The 18,410-nt window shown below is 35.4% G+C and overlaps 1 protein-coding gene across 2 annotated transcripts in view; it reads left to right on the forward strand.

Annotated features, from left to right (window-relative positions):
* The first annotated feature begins 804 nt into the window (after nucleotides 1-804).
* The window catches only part of Dera (deoxyribose-phosphate aldolase), a 98,953-nt gene continuing 81,347 nt past the window's right edge, over nucleotides 805-18,410 (forward strand). Inside the window, exons 1-2 of one of the 2 annotated variants that reach the window (XM_083139780.1) lie at nucleotides 806-1,003; nucleotides 6,148-6,297. In XM_083139780.1, coding sequence (XP_082995906.1) covers nucleotides 973-1,003; nucleotides 6,148-6,297 — 181 coding nt within the window. In that variant the 5' untranslated portion in view covers nucleotides 806-972. Of the gene's footprint in view, nucleotides 1,004-6,147; nucleotides 6,298-18,410 lie in introns of both variants that reach the window. The other variant, XM_083139781.1, reaches the window with a different exon arrangement.

Consider the following 18,410-nt stretch of genomic DNA (forward strand, 5'->3'; position numbering starts at 1 on the left):
CATTTGCTTGTGAACAATGTGGAGTAGTCTAGGATCTGCTCCCCACTTTTTCTTGACTGTGAGACATTTTATAATGTTAAACGCCTTAAGCGCCTTTTCTTCCATGTGTTCTACTTGGGCTTTCCATTTCAATTTATCATCCAACATAATGCCAAGAAATTTGTGTGTCCTAGTTTGTTTTATGTGTGATCCATTAATGTCTAACACAACTGGAGTTTGTAATCTTCTTCTATGGAACACAATTACAGATGATTTTTCTACGTTAATGTTTATGCCATTGTTACCACACCATGTGCATAATTCGTTTAAAGCCAGTTGTGTTTTCTCTATACCATCAGATAGATTCTTGCTGCTTTTGTATATAACAATATCATCTGCATATTTGTGTGAGCTCTCAGTGATTTTTACTTTTTTAAGTGATTTCTGAAGTGTCATATTCGTGCATTACACTCGCGTGTGTAGTGATCGCAATGGATCATAGTAAAAAGGGTAACTGTAAAATTCACAGTATAATATTAATAATTACATATAATTATCATTATATATACAAAATATGTAACACCTTCATTGTGAAGGAAGGTCATCATTTCCCGGCGACATGAGCTAGCGCTGTATTGGCAACACTGTGCGGTTTCTCCATAAGCGCCGTTGTGTCTTCTGAATGTGAAAACGACTTTAGGTGACGTCACTTCCTTCAAGACTATACTTTAAGTCTGTACTTTGTACCTTTTGGACAGAGTCAGTTTAGTTTAGTACAAATGTTATATTCGACAGTTTTCAGTGGAATTTAGCGACAAGGTTTCGGCAACGGTGATTAGCAGACTGAAATTCACGTGAAACAAAATTTGACGAACGGTAGCCGCTTACCGCGTGCAACAACTTGTAACCTATCATTTGTGTTATTACTTGTAATTTCTATAAATCGAAAAACATATATATATTATCTAGTGTGTCTCTGGTACAAAGTCAAGAATGGGAGACCGCAATCCAGGCTGCGAATTAGGTTAGTGTAGAAGTAGTGACATACCCACGTATGTGCATACCACAATAATTCGCATAATATTTCGTCGTATATTACCAGATGTATCTTGAGTAATACATAACGAAACATTCAGTTATTACCAATAATAGCTTTGAAATCTGCGTACCCATGCTTGATATTATATGCAACAATTAATTGCAAGGTCATTTCGAATGGTTCTTGTCATTTTTACCGCACATAAAGGTAAATAATTTGTTATCCTAGAACTATTTCTAATAGTGGAGAATTTATCTGAAACTTTCCAAAATATTACCAATGCTCTCCTATTGATTTGAAGGAGGCTAGATCAAAAGTTAATTTTAAAGGAAAGGGGCTTGAGTATGTGAGCACCTTGGATAGCAATCTCGGTAACAATTCGTTATATCGGAGACACATTTCTTCATTTTTACAGAAGAAACTACTTAACGGAAATGAGTTTGTCCGAGCTTTCCAACGTTCGTGGACCGGCAAATCATATATTTTTCAAGAGAAATATCCCACCGACGCACAAATGACATGCTTCCCGTACGTGAACAGCATGCTCTGCACGTTCATTGACGTAACCCACTGTCAGTGTTTCAAACGCCTTTTTTTTTTTTTTTTACTGCTTGCCTAACCCAACCAAACCTAACCTAACCTTATGGATATTGTTCGTGGGGCCATCCGTGAATGGTCCGTGAGCTATCCATGAATGGTTCGTGGGGCTATCCGTCAGCTACCATTCATAACGGTTCGTGGAGCTATCCGTGAATGGTTCGTGGGGCTATCCATCAGCTACCCAGGCTAACGTCAGCTACCGGTGCATAATGTATAATTTCCACCGGTGACGAACACGAAAGTAGGTATTTTTGGGTGAAGAAGGTTGAAACACTGCATACCCACAACGTGAGTCAAGATGTGCTCGCCATATTGTGTCTTCCAGAAGCGAAGAAAGAAATAAAAAAAATCACTGTATGTGAAAAATTGTGTTTGTTTTCGTGTAAAAAGCATAATGGCACCTTGAACTATGTTCAGCAATACACAATTGGAAAGTATGAACCATGCGAAACACAAAATATCCGATTTAAATGTGTCTCCGATATAACGAATTGTTACCACATTCTCCATCCTAATATTTTGAAATTAAGACAAGAAAAAAATGCTTATAGTATGCTGGACGTAGACAGCCAAATGTAAACTTGTAAATCAAATAAAGTCATCAGATGACGATAATTACTATAATGCTTACATTACCAGTGTTTTTTTTCTAAACAGATCACCTATGAATTTATTTTCGCCTGTATTTAAGAAAATCAACTTTCTTGTTCATCCTAACGTTTGTTATGCTAGAAAATAATAGAGCCATTGGCGTATCAAGGGAGTCTGGATGCCTCTTTTCCTGTCAACACATACACAAATTGATTTTTCAAAATGTTAAAGATAATTTTAATTTTACGCAGGATATTGCATGGGGTATTGTTCAACTTGGTTTGTAAATGCAATACACTCACAGGATTTTTTCTCAGAAGAGTAGCATTGGGAAGAACTTGATGCGATATCCTCCAGTTAAGAAAATTCTCATAAAACCTCCTACTAGGGTAAGATGAATAGGAATCCACACCCACTGCATTTTCTCATATGTTGATCTATGCAAGCATTTCCTCACCTTTCCCCAACTTCTTTTTCCAGATATCTCAGGGTGGTCAAGTGGCCCCCTTCTAGAGGTGCCCTTAGTAATGATATCGCCAAGAAGAGTGAAATATATTTTTTTAAATTTTGGCAATGAAAAGAAAGTCTGTGACCTGGTCAGAAATAATGCATACGGGTGTGAAATACTAGAAACTGATTAGTTAGTGCAACAACAAACATGGAAACATCATTTATACCTATGAATAGACTTAAAACATTCCTCTGCAATAGACTTAGAACCATTAAAATGGATCAGGATTCTATCCCATGTATAGGAGTGCAAAGTATACCAGTCCTTATGTATGCAGACGACATAGTCATCTTGTCCGAGACAATAGAGGGTCGTCAAAGGGGCATAGACAGCATATATGAGGGGTGCATCAAATATAAAATGAAGGTAAACATTAAAAAGACAAAAATCATTGCTTTCAAAAATGGCTACATATTTAGCAGACAGGAGACATGGACGTACGGGGGGGATTTAATCGAGCGGGTTAAAAACTTCACATACCTGGGGGCATCACTCTCCATGACAGGGAGTTGGACACACCACATAAGGGCAAGAAAAACTAAAACAAAATTTGCAATAGAACAAGTCATAAGGACAATAAACAAGGCACCTCAAATGCCTTTCCCGGTCATTCAAAACCTCTATTCATCAATAGTATTAGGTACATTAAACTATGGAATAGAACTGTGGGGGTTAAGGGGGGACAACACAATAATTGGCATACAAACAGAATTTTATAAGAGAGTAATGGGCGTAAGCAGAGGCACGGCCAACTGTGGGATTCTTAAGGAATTGGGACTGAACAGAGACACGGTACAAGCACGGATGAGGGTTGTTAAATATTGGATGCGATTATCACAAGAGGGCCAAACTACGCTGAGGGGACAATGTTTAGAAATACAGACAAGAGAGGATAACGTTTACAGCTGGGGCCTGGAAGTGAAAAATCTCTTATATAATAGCGGAATGGGTTGGGTATGGGAAGAGGGAGGAAGGGGGGGCATCTCATCAGAAAATCAAATCAGAAACAGGTTACTCGACATAGACAAACAAGAAATAATAGCAGACTGCCAAACAAAGACCTCAATCAGGGAACAGTTAAGAGTAAGAGAATGGGGGAAAGCGAAATATATCCAGGTTGTGGGAAAAAATGAAAGAACCGCGCTGGCATGGTTCAGACTAGGGGGATGGAAACAACTAAGAAAGATAAACGAATCAGGGGAAACGATATGTCCTTTGTGCGAGGGGGAGGAGACGGACAAGCATATCCTACTGAACTGCCCTTCTACACGTGACCTAAGGGACAAATGGATGAAAAACTTAACAGGCAGGGAGGTGATAGAAGTGGTAGACGACAGAATAAAGATAAAGGAAGCGGGGCAGCAAGTGGGGAAATACCTGGGAGAAGTAAGAGAACGGCGGGGGAAAGCTATTAGAGAAGGCAGCGAAATGAGTGATCATGCTCCAGACGAGCCATCTTTATAGTGTAAGTGTGTGTAAAGCAAAATGTAGGCGTGTTTTGGTGATAGTGCAGGAAAAGAGAAGTGAGGAGAAAGACTGGAAGAAGAACTGCCGAGGGAGGGGAAGAATGTGTATATAGGGGACAAAGTAAGAGACAGATTAAAAGAAAACTAAATGTAACAAAATAGTGTAGAAAAATCAAAAATATGTAGTGCGTACAGCCTATGGCTCGCACAAAAAGAAAATAAATCAATACTGCCAAAAGACTTACTCTTCAGTGAGTACAGTGACAAAAGTTATTTCTCCAAATGAGATTCTGAACATCATAACTCTTGGGGAAAGAAAAACTTGGTTTATTTTAAATGTGAAAAGTGTGTGTTTGTGGGGGGGGGGGGGCGAGATTTAATCCTACCTCTACTAAAGCCAGCCGTGACAAATTTCCCTTAAATTTCTAAATGCAAAGTAGTTTTAGACAATGGTTCCAATTGTTTTATGATTTTTTCAAATTCTCGTAGCAGGAAGACTAATTATCATAGAATTTTGGCAATCATTGTCACTTGAAATTTGAACCTTCCTTAAAGTAATGAGCACTGTTTGAATTTTGAAAAAAAAAGGTATTTATGTTGAAAAAAACAACTTAAAAATTACCTTACGCAAGCATGCATGCTTCCCATAGATAATGTATTTTCCATTTACAAGCAACTGTAAGTATCGTAGACTAATGGGAATTAATGTAGAAGTAAATCAGAACCTTAGTAGAATGCATTTAGGGACTTTATTTTAATGATAAGAGAACCAAACCTGACCTGCCTAACCTAACTACGAAATCATATATTGAAAAAATCTTAAGTAATCACTAAAACTCCGCAGTATGTGTTAACAGAAGTATATCGAACCATGTTAAAATTGCATTTGTAGCATGATGAAATTGCAATAAAACAAAAGGGGTACCCTTGACCCTCTGTACCCAATAGAGAAAGTGAAATATCTTACATGGTTTATGATGATTTTGTTTATGAACGTTTTCAGTTGATTTTAGCTCTCGGAAATGTGTTAATGTGAAGTAAAGTACATCTGTTACCTTAGCGTGTTACTTTACTGTGAAGCAGAACAGCCGGAAGGTTTCGTGCCCTATCTATAGTACCCAAAATGACTTTCCACAACAGCATCTATAATTTTGCGTAGTTAGGTTTGGTACCGATACTTATTTTTGGCGTGTCCTTTAGCTATTAAAGTTCCCAAAAAAAAAGTTTTTAGTAACAAAAAGCGGCGAAAATACTCTGAAATTGCAGGTTTAAACTTACGTGGGCCATTCTTTGCAAATATCTTCGTTATTCGTGCTTTCCTAACGCTGGAACAACTTTTACATTACGTAAAACATTGAAATCTGGTGATTATACAAATAAAAAATCGATTTAATTCTCAGGGGGTACAGTAGGTAAAAAGGAACTTGGGCCAGGTTTTATATCAAGATTTGTTTTGTACTTTCAAACTTTGCCAGTGCAATAGTTGGCAAAGCATTTGACTATTGTGAAATCAACAATAAGTATCTGGATTATTATCAAGAAATAAGTACCAATATTTTAAGGAAGTGTTATTATTTGCTAAAAAAAAAAAGAGGACAATATATTATTAAATTTAGAGGAAGATGGTCATAAGACATGAAAACCTACACAATTGCAAGGTCATTTTATATTCATGCCTTGAAAAAGAAAACAGTGGTCATGAAATGTGTCGTAGAGAGAGTTAACATTCTTTTGTGAAAAAATAATGGTAGAAATGAAACATACCTACTTGATCCCTTCCAATTTTTTCCCCCCGATATGACCTTGATTAAAGCATGGGAGAGTATACTTGTGTACTTAAGACACCAAAATACAATTAAAAAGAACAAAGGATGCACATCACTATAATGACATTTGTGTTATGGGTATTGAGAATAACATAATAATAAGGTTCGTGCTTTTGGTTTCTTTTATTCCCCTAGACCTTGGATGGGTGAACAGTGTACATGTTAACTTGTCTGCCGTGAAGAGCAGAGCAGAGTTGCTTCCACAGCGAAGGACTGTGAAAAAGCAGTGGCAGGCAGCATGGCTGTTACGTGCAGTTACCTGTATTGATCTAACCACACTGTCAGGTACGCATTTAAAGGTTGACAGTACTTCTGATTTGAAGAATAAAATTTTCAGGCAGATTTGCAAAGGCTGTTAAGTAGAAAGGAAGAATAATCATTTTTCATATTGCGAGAAGAATAAAAAATATCTTCTTGCATGTAAGATTCTAAGTCACGTTGTGTGGAGAGGTTTAATTCAAACAGCTCTTTTTTTTTTTTTTTTTTTTTTTTTTTTTTGTAATACGCTTTGCGCACCTGCCTGAAAATTTGAAAGAAATGAAAGGTTTTAAATAAGTTATACAAGTGGCCAAGAAATAAATAAAAGACTGTATTTTTTTAAAAAAATGTATCATATTAGCTTTGGTTTTTGTCATATTTTCCATTACTTTTAACTTCTGACTACCTAATATTTTTATGTAAAGATGTAAAACTCTTTTTTCAGTGTCGAAAAGCATGAAACTAAGTACAGTAAACCCTCGTTAACACAAACTCGCTTAAGACGAACACTCGGTTAACATGAACAAAATGTTGGTCCCGGCAGGGATGTATTATATCTTATAGAAAGTTTTATCGGTTAATGTGAATTTCGGTCACCACGAATTACGAACTATTTTTTAGTCCGTTGTGTCATTAGATCTCATTTAACATGAACTTTCAAAGTTCATAATTTTTTCTGTTGTTCCTGTTGTTCCTCTGCTAAGCCCCGCGACAAGTTAAGTTTGCAGCAGGTTTATGTATTAATCCACATGAGATCGGTGCTAAGAATCTTTGATACCAGTCTTGCCTCAACAGCAGAGATGTTCATATCGTAGACAGTGAGAAAATCGGATGTATTGCAGCGGAACTATATTCTGCACGCACGTTTGTGTCTATACATGCGAAAAGTTGCTGCAAACTTAACCTGTCGCGGGGCTTAGGTATGTAAGAAATCTCCCAACAATCTCTATCATCTTGTCAACAATCAACTTATACAGTATTGTAACCAACAGATTCAGATCACAATGTGTTCAAAGGTGTTTTTCTATTCTTTAAAACATAGCCAGTAGGAGTAACATAAAGATTAAAACTTGGGTGCAATTGCTCGACAATTGCCATCACCTCATCAACAATGAGCTTTTACGTATTTAACCAACAAATTCAGTTGTGTGTTCAGATGTGTTTTTCAATTCTTTAAAACGTAGAAGATTGAAATCCCAAGTAGGAGTGTGCTTGATACAATAAAAGCTATCACCGCATCCTGGGAATCTTTGTCATCGCAACACATAATGAACTATTTTTCACCAGAAAATGATCCGTGAGTACTTTTTTTAAAAGTTAATTACTGTAGTAGTGTTTTCTATGATGACATACGTAATACATATTGTAAATGGTTAATGTGTAGAAAGAACTGTATTGCAACAATAAAATTTGAGTCCCCGGTTAGCACGAATTTTTTTAACACGAACTCTTGATTTTTCGGTCCCTTGGGATTCATGTTAACGAGGTTTTACTGTAAATAAATTATGAATGTTGTACTAAGATTGGGCAGCTGTAGATACTCCAAAAATATAAAAGTCTAAGACTGTTTTATAATATTTATCCATTTTTGCCTCATTATTTCCAAGTTTCTTCTTGTAGCTGTTAACATCATATAGGTGCATGCCTACAATTACCTTGACAATTATAAACTGTGCAGTTATTCTTCAGGAGACAGCTTTTACTCCAAAGTCAGAAAGTTACATGGAGATCCACATCAGTTGCCCATTTTAAAATTTTCAAAAATAAATATTATTGTACACAATGGAGTAATACAGAGTGATCCATTCAAGCGTAGGCTGCTGCACTGCTGTTTGTCGGCATCGAAGAGTGTCAATGATGCAAGCGCACAACAGTTTCTATAATTATTTTAAAAAGTTATTTTCTTACCAAATTTATAAAAGGAGGTGTTCAAAAGCCTTCTATACACACACATTTTTGATACATCTTTATTAAGACCCTCACTAATGTAAGCTAGTGAGGGGGGGAGGGGGCCGGATACTGGTTTTTTACTGTGGTTCTGAAAGTAAACAGGAGACTGTGAAGTGATAAGTGTCCTTATTTTGTATTGTGTGGCCTGTTAATTAGTCTGGCAAGTGTGAAGTGTTAGGTAAAGTACAGCTTTCAACATGGAATTCATAGCGAGACATTAGCAGTTTGAAAAAATGATGGCTTTTTTGAATGGATAGTTATCTTGAAATTTCAGTAGGTTTTTTATATACACACACTCACATAACTTGAGTACTTTTGCATAAATATATATTGTAAATAGAATCTAATAGTATAATTTTCAATGTTTGACTTGTTTGTTAAATCTACTTTATGCACATATAGGGTCATCGAGACTGGACCTACAGTTTAAAGTGGGATCCAAACCACTGCGCAATGTGCCTCCACCAGGTATCGAACCTGGGATTAATTAATTACAAGGCCACGACGTTACCACTACCTTAGGGAAGCACTTTTCAATATTTGGATTTACACATAAAGCAAAAGAAAAAGAAGAAATCTTGCTACATCTTTTAATCTTAATCAAATGTATCCTTCATGATACAGTTTCTTCTTGAACTATGTCTATAAACGAAAATCTAATATCAAGCACCTTTACATTTGTATTCTGGCTTTCAAGTGTATCACGTATAATTTGACTTCATGGTCACTAAACTTGGTCATGGAACAAGATGTGGTGTATTTTGGCCACCAAGTGTAGTGGTTCTCAACCATTGTGAGACCACAGCATGGTAAATTCATTTTATAAAGGTCAATGCTCTGCTCAAAACATTCTAATTTCTATTTTTAAAAACTTTATACATTAATGTGCACCCTTGAAATTAAGTATTAATAAATAATGTAATGTGATATATGTCTAGGCTTGTTGACAAATATATATATATATACTTTTTAAATACCTGGCAACCATGTGATTTAATGATCTCTTGTTGCCTGTTATAATCATGCCAGGTCCCGGTACCGGGCCATAGCCTGCCAGTTGAGAGACAATGACGTGCATTATGTCCCCGAAACTAAAGTAGAAACTGAAATAGATTCTCCCCAAATGGATTTTTGGCTTTCTGGCAGTAAAAATTTGTTTAAGCCCACTTTATACTCATATACATTAATTGGTGTTGGACCTACTCAAGTTTTTAAAAAATATTCGATTTTGTCCTGGCATAAGTTAATATATTTATTGTGTAGAGAGACAGGCAGGTTAAAGTAGTTGCAATATTGGTAGTTTTAGTTTGTACAACCATTGATGCAAGGCTACCAAATGCCCCAATTTAGTTGGGACAGTCCATTCATTTTAATACCTGTCCCGGCTTTTTCGAAGCAGTCATATTTAGACATGTTCGTTATTATATTAATAATTGCTGACACGTATCAATTAATTTTTATATATATTATTTTCTAAACATAAAATTATCAAGGTTGTTTAATGGTAGTGGTATAGGTATAAAAAAATTAAAGGAAATTTGAAAACATTGCTAATTTGCGGAACACAGCACTATTTGAAAACTTCTGAGAATTGAATGTAAACATTAACCACCAAGCTGTATGCTGTGTGACAGCCTTTGTCGGTAAGTGAATATGTGTTTCTGATTGTTGGGTGAGGGGGATATATTTTATTCCATTACTTTGGACCATAATACTGCAACTCTACAATTGCATGTTTAGCTCTAGTACCTACTCCAACAGCATTTTGCCGACCACTGTGGCAGAGTGATTAGCAAAGCACGCTATGATGCAAGGGGTCCTGGGTTTGAATCCCATCATGGGTATGGGTGTTGTTTGAGAGTATGTTCCTTCATCAATTTCATCATATCGTCACATTAGATTTGGCAGAAAAGTGATGTAAAAGAACAAAATTCAATGAACCCTACAGAATAGTGGATCTTCTCTTTGTTCCACATTTTCGAAAATGAAATAATGACAATATATTTGTTAGCATTTGTTGTATAATTAAGGGTTATTTACCTCCGTCAAACTTATTGGAAGGCAAGGACAGTGTCAAAGAAAATATTAATCAGTAACTTTGCTTTTCATCAACTGGATCTAACATTCTTTTTGGTTATTCAATAAATATTCTATTCTATGTCTTTTTGACACTAAATTTCTTAACTGTACTCTTCTTTTATACAAATTTTGGTGGTCTTAACTACACATAAGCTAGATAATGAATATGTACTGTTATATCTCTATTTTATACCTATTCATGTAATAATAACAATACTGTATTAATTAAATTATGAATAGACCTATGCATTATATTGATATATAAATTTTATTATATAAAACATCCAATCAAAAATGTGGCTATTTTCCAACAACAATACTTGCATTTATAAGTCACTTTGGGTTCTAAATCTCCCTTGTAGTAGCATACTGATTTTAAGTATTAAATGGGGTATATATGCATGTATTTCTGCATACGCATTGTGAATAGTAAAGTTTTTAATTGTTGTGAAACATCTAATAGTTTAATATTAGCATTTGCTTTATTTGAAACAAACAGCAAAAATAAAAATATCAGAGATTTATATAAAGGTGTAAATGAGTTTAGAAAGGGGTGGCAACCTAAAGTAAACTTGATAAAAGATAAAGACGGTGATTTTCTAGCTGACCCAAGCGATATTCTAAATAGATGGAAGAACTACTTTAATGACCTTTTAAATGTCCATGTAGGAGATAAATCAGAAGTAAATGAAGTCCACACAGCAGAACCTTTAGTTCCAGAACCTAACTTGACTGAAGTTAAAGATGCTATTAAAAGGCTAAAGAATAACAAAGCACCTGGCATTGATTTAATACCAGCTGAGTTAATTAAATATGGTGGAAATTCATTAATATGTCAAATTCATAAATTAATTTGTTTAATATGGAATAAAGAAGAAATCCCTCAACAGTGGAAAGAATCCATAATTGTTCCTGTGTTTAAAAAAGGTGATAAAATGAACTGCAATAATTACCGTGGAATTTCTCTACTCTCAACAACATATAAAATATTATCTAACATTCTTTTAACAAGACTAACCCCATATGCTAATGAAATTATAGGTGATTATCAATGTGGATTTAAACGCAACAGATCAACTACAGATCAAATTTTTGACATCAGACAGACACTTGAAAAAAAGTGGGAATATAATCAAAATGTCCATCAGCTATTCGTTGATTTCAAAAAAGCATATGATTCGGTCAAAAGAGATAAATTATATAATATATTAGTAGAGTTTGGAATACCTAAGAAGCTTGTTAGTATGATAAAAGTATGCACCAGTGAAACAGAAAGTAAAATTCGTGTGGGTATTAATATGTCTGACAAATTTACAATTCATGATGGGTTAAAACAAGGAGATGCATTATCTCCATTGCTCTTTAATTTTGCCTTAGAATATGCTGTTAGGAAGGTAAACGAAACTAAAGAAGGACTAAAATTAAATGGTGTGACTCAGTTGTTAGCATATGCAGATGATGTAGACTTACTGGGGGATGATGTGAATACAATTAAGTATAATGCTAAAATATTTTTCAAAACTGCTAAAGAGATAGGTTTGGAAGTTAACAAAGAGAAAACTAAATATATGCTTACAGGCCGAAACCAAGTGTTAGGTAATAATCAAAATCTAATTATTGATAACAACTCGTTTGAACCAGTTTCCAAATTCAAATACTTAGGAGTAATATTAACAAATGAAAATTATATTAAAGAGGAAATAAAAAGTAGGCTTAATTCAGGAAATGCATGTTACTTCTCTCTTCATAAACTTTTGTCTTCTCGTTTAATATCTAAGAAACTAAAAGTTAAAATATACAAAACAGTAATTTTGCCTGTAGTATTATATGGGTGTGAAACTTGGTCCCTTACATTGAAAGAGGAACATAAATTGAGAGTATTTGAAAATAGGATCCTTAGGAAAATCTTTGGACCTAAACGGGATGAGGAGACAGGTGAGTGGAGAAGGTTACATAATTTAGAACTACATAATTTGTATTCATGTCCAGACATTATTAGAATAATTAAATCAAGAAGACTTAGGTGGGCAGGCCATGTGGCACGAATGGGAGAGGAAAGAGGAGTTTACAGGATTCTTGTTGGGAAACCTGATGGTAAGAGACCAGTAGGAAGGCCAAGACGAAGATGGAGGGACAACGTCGAGATGGACCTAAGGGAAATGGGTAGGGATGGAAAAGAGTATATAGATCTTGCACAAGATAGGGACAGATGGAAGGCCTGTGTTGCTGCAGCCATGAACCTTCGGGTTTAAGAAGGCTAGAGAGTTAGTTAGTTAGTTAGTTAGTTATTTGCTTTATTTTTTGTGACATCGCAGGAATGCAACTTGAGTATAACCAAATCATTTTGTTTCTAAAAGGTCAATGATATGTTGACATAAACACATGAAAGTTTGGATTAAGTTGATTTTATGCTCAGATGGGTTAATAATCAGGACTGGGCCTACAGTTTTAAAATGGAATCCGAATTGCTATGCAATTTGTCTCCACTGAGGATCAAACCTGGTACCCCCTGAATATAAGACAGTGTTACCACTATGCCATTGGACACAAACTCACATACTGCAAAAACAAATTAGTAGCTAACAAAAATGACCAATGTGTGTCTCTTGGATGTAAAATTATTTAGGTAGTTCCAAAATATGACTTCATGGACCTCTAAAACTCTCAACTGACACTGCAAGTGAAATAGGTTAGCCGTAATTAGTTAAAAGCCAAAATTTCCAGTTTTTTCTCCCAAAAAAATCAGCTTTTTATCGAAATAAAAACTGTCCATTCAAAAAAGCCAGCTTTTTTGCACTTTAGTTATGACTCAGCAAATATGTCTGCACAATGTGTATTTATTTATGATTCATATGTGTTAACTCAATTGGCACGTGAAATTAAAAAAAAATGAAACAAGATACCCAGGTGTAAAATGATGATCATTATGTAAGGAAGAATTCTCTATGCAGCACATTTGCTACGGTAGCTGCCATACTTTTTCCAAAAAAAGAGGACATTTACAGATGTCTAAAAAAATCTACCCGGATGCTGGACAGATGCCTAAAAAGGAGGACATGTCAGGATAAAAGAGGATGCCTGGTCATCCTACCTATGAAGTTGGGTCAACACCAATATTTTTGGAGCTTCCACCAGATTTGAGCCTGGGACCATTTACAACTAGAGGTGTGCTGGACAGAAAATTTTTGATCAGGACAGGAAATTTTTTAAATCCTGACGTTCGGAACAGGAAAAATTCTCAACTTCATGACTGAGTCAGGAAATTTTCAGTGCGAGAAATGTTCGAAATTTTCCAACGTTCTGGAAATCTCAAGTTCTACACATCATTTTCACCTTATGTGATTGTTTTTCTGGATAAAAAGTAACAATTTCCGAGAAGTTCCACACACTTACAATGCAGAAAACATCAAGAATTAACTACTTTTAGAAATTACCATTTTCAATTTCCTGACTGTTTAGGATCCCAAAATGTTGGGATATCATTTCCTGAAGTCTGGATCAGGATGGGTTTTTCCTGATCCCAGTATTGACTTTTTGGGAACCCCCACACCTCTACTTACAACAAATGTAAATGTGGTAACCATTCAGTGGAGTGCAGCAGGACAGCCCTTGAAGTCGAAATTGTTAGGTGGTAAGTTGTTTGCATGAGTCTTTGGAATAGTTGTGGGATGCTCAGTGGTTACATGACCTTGTAGTTGGTGGTGGGGCTTGCACACTCTGATGATCCACTAGGCTATACCATGTCTGTCAACCTGTAGTAGCACCATTTTGAATTCGAAAAATTCCTATGCCAGGATGATCTATGGGTTTTGTATAGTTTTGAACAACCTTTTAAAAGTTTTGAATCCGATTCAGTTTTTCGTAATAACGAATTCAAAAATGCTACTACAGGTTGACGCCTCAGTAGCACTTTCACCAAATTCAACGGAAACGATGCCATTTCGTAGTCTAGGTTATGTATCGTTTTGAACAACCTTCAGAAAGTTTTGAATCCGAAGGACAACTTCAAAAATTCAAATTCAAAAATGCTACTATAGCAGCACTTGTTTTGAATTCGAAAAATTCCTATGCCAGGATGATCTATGGGTTTTGTATAGTTTTGAACAACCTTTAAAAAGTTTTGAATCCGATTCAGTTTTTCGTAATAACGAATTCAAAAATGCTACTACAGGTTGACGCCTCAGTAGCACTTTCACCAAATTCAACGGAAACGATGCCATTTCGTAGTCTAGGTTATGTATCGTTTTGAACAACCTTCAGAAAGTTTTGAATCCGAAGGACAACTTCAAAAATTCAAATTCAAAAATGCTACTATAGCAGCACTTGTTTTGAATTCGAAAAATTCCTATGCCAGGATGATCTATGGGTTTTGTATAGTTTTGAACAACCTTTAAAAAGTTTTGAATCCGATTCAGTTTTTCGTAATAACGAATTCAAAAATGCTACTACAGGTTGACGCCTCAGTAGCACTTTCACCAAATTCAACGGAAACGATGCCATTTCGTAGTCTAGGTTATGTATCGTTTTGAACAACCTTCAGAAAGTTTTGAATCCGAAGGACAACTTCAAAAATTCAAATTCAAAAATGCTACTATAGCAGCACTTGCTTTGAATTCGAAAAATTCCTATGCCAGGATGATCTATGGGTTTTGTATAGTTTTGAACAACCTTTAAAAAGTTTTGAATCCGATTCAGTTTTTCGTAATAACGAATTCAAAAATGCTACTACAGGTTGACGCCTCAGTAGCACTTTCACCAAATTCAACGGAAACGATGCCATTTCGTAGTCTAGGTTATGTATCGTTTTGAACAACCTTCAGAAAGTTTTGAATCCGAAGGACAACTTCAAAAATTCAAATTCAAAAATGCTACTATAGCAGCACTTGTTTTGAATTCGAAAAATTCCCATGCCAGGATGATCTATGGGTTTTGTATAGTTTTGAACAACCTTTAAAAAGTTTTGAATCCGATTCAGTTTTTCGTAATAACGAATTCAAAAATGCTACTACAGGTTGACGCCTCAGTAGCACTTTCACCAAATTCAACGGAAACGATGCCATTTCGTAGTCTAGGTTATGTATCGTTTTGAACAACCTTCAGAAAGTTTTGAATCCGAAGGACAACTTCAAAAATTCAAATTCAAAAATGCTACTATAGCAGCACTTGCTTTGAATTCGAAAAATTCCTATGCCAGGATGATCTATGGGTTTTGTATAGTTTTGAACAACCTTTTAAAAGTTTTGAATCCGATTCAGTTTTTCGTAATAACGAATTCAAAAATGCTACTACAGGTTGACGCCTCAGTAGCACTTTCACCAAATTCAACGGAAACGATGCCATTTCGTAGTCTAGGTTATGTATCGTTTTGAACAACCTTCAGAAAGTTTTGAATCCGAAGGACAACTTCAAAAATTCAAATTCAAAAATGCTACTATAGCAGCACTTGTTTTGAATTCGAAAAATTCCTATGCCAGGATGATCTATGGGTTTTGTATAGTTTTGAACAACCTTTAAAAAGTTTTGAATCCGATTCAGTTTTTCGTAATAACGAATTCAAAAATGCTACTACAGGTTGACGCCTCAGTAGCACTTTCACCAAATTCAACGGAAACGATGCCATTTCGTAGTCTAGGTTATGTATCGTTTTGTACAACCTTCAGAAAGTTTTGAATCCGAAGGACAACTTCAAAAATTCAAATTCAAAAATGCTACTATAGCAGCACTTGTTTTGAATTCGAAAAATTCCTATGCCAGGATGATCTATGGGTTTTGTATAGTTTTGAACAACCTTTAAAAAGTTTTGAATCCGATTCAGTTTTTCGTAATAACGAATTCAAAAATGCTACTACAGGTTGACGCCTCAGTAGCACTTTCACCAAATTCAACGGAAACGATGCCATTTCGTAGTCTAGGTTATGTATCGTTTTGAACAACCTTCAGAAAGTTTTGAATCCGAAGGACAACTTCAAAAATTCAAATTCAAAAATGCTACTATAGCAGCACTTGCTTTGAATTCGAAAAATTCCTATGCCAGGATGATCTATGGGTTTTGTATAGTTTTGAACAACCTTTAAAAAGTTTTGAATCCGATTCAGTTTTTCGTAATAACGAATTCAAAAATGCTACTACAGGTTGACGCCTCAGTAGCACTTTCACCAAATTCAACGGAAACGATGCCATTTCGTAGTCTAGGTTATGTATCGTTTTGTACAACCTTCAGAAAGTTTTGAATCCGAAGGACAACTTCAAAAATTCAAATTCAAAAATGCTACTATAGCAGCACTTGTTTTGAATTCGAAAAATTCCTATGCCAGGATGATCTATGGGTTTTGTATAGTTTTGAACAACCTTTAAAAAGTTTTGAATCCGATTCAGTTTTTCGTAATAACGAATTCAAAAATGCTACTACAGGTTGACGCCTCAGTAGCACTTTCACCAAATTCAACGGAAACGATGCCATTTCGTAGTCTAGGTTATGTATCGTTTTGAACAACCTTCAGAAAGTTTTGAATCCGAAGGACAACTTCAAAAATTCAAATTCAAAAATGCTACTATAGCAGCACTTGTTTTGAATTCGAAAAATTCCTATGCCAGGATGATCTATGGGTTTTGTATAGTTTTGAACAACCTTTAAAAAGTTTTGAATCCGATTCAGTTTTTCGTAATAACGAATTCAAAAATGCTACTACAGGTTGACGCCTCAGTAGCACTTTCACCAAATTCAACGGAAACGATGCCATTTCGTAGTCTAGGTTATGTATCGTTTTGAACAACCTTCAGAAAGTTTTGAATCCGAAGGACAACTTCAAAAATTCAAATTCAAAAATGCTACTATAGCAGCACTTGTTTTGAATTCGAAAAATTCCTATGCCAGGATGATCTATGGGTTTTGTATAGTTTTGAACAACCTTTAAAAAGTTTTGAATCCGATTCAGTTTTTCGTAATAACGAATTCAAAAATGCTACTACAGGTTGACGCCTCAGTAGCACTTTCACCAAATTCAACGGAAACGATGCCATTTCGTAGTCTAGGTTATGTATCGTTTTGTACAACCTTCAGAAAGTTTTGAATCCGAAGGACAACTTCAAAAATTCAAATTCAAAAATGCTACTATAGCAGCACTTGTTTTGAATTCGAAAAATTCCTATGCCAGGATGATCTATGGGTTTTGTATAGTTTTGAACAACCTTTAAAAAGTTTTGAATCCGATTCAGTTTTTCGTAATAACGAATTCAAAAATGCTACTACAGGTTGACGCCTCAGTAGCACTTTCACCAAATTCAACGGAAACGATGCCATTTCGTAGTCTAGGTTATGTATCGTTTTGAACAACCTTCAGAAAGTTTTGAATCCGAAGGACAACTTCAAAAATTCAAATTCAAAAATGCTACTATAGCAGCACTTGTTTTGAATTCGAAAAATTCCTATGCCAGGATGATCTATGGGTTTTGTATAGTTTTGAACAACCTTTAAAAAGTAATGACGAATTCAAAAATGCTACTACAGGTTGACGCCTCAGTAGCACTTTCACCAAATTCAACGGAAACGATGCCATTTCGTAGTCTAGGTTATGTATCGTTTTGAACAACCTTCAGAAAGTTTTGAATCCGAAGGACAACTTCAAAAATTCAAATTCAAAAATGCTACTATAGCAGCACTTGTTTTGAATTCGAAAAATTCCTATGCCAGGATGATCTATGGGTTTTGTATAGTTTTGAACAACCTTTAAAAAGTTTTGAATCCGATTCAGTTTTTCGTAATAACGAATTCAAAAATGCTACTACAGGTTGACGCCTCAGTAGCACTTTCACCAAATTCAACGGAAACGATGCCATTTCGTAGTCTAGGTTATGTATCGTTTTGAACAACCTTCAGAAAGTTTTGAATCCGAAGGACAACTTCAAAAATTCAAATTCAAAAATGCTACTATAGCAGCACTTGTTTTGAATTCGAAAAATTCCTATGCCAGGATGATCTATGGGTTTTGTATAGTTTTGAACAACCTTTAAAAAGTTTTGAATCCGATTCAGTTTTTCGTAATAACGAATTCAGAAATGCTACTACAGGTTGACGCCTCAGTAGCACTTTCACCAAATTCAACGGAAACGAT

This window comes from Lepisma saccharinum, chromosome 18 (assembly GCF_977018435.1).
Source record: "Lepisma saccharinum chromosome 18, izLepSacc3.1, whole genome shotgun sequence".
Taxonomy (NCBI): domain Eukaryota; kingdom Metazoa; phylum Arthropoda; class Insecta; order Zygentoma; family Lepismatidae; genus Lepisma; species Lepisma saccharinum.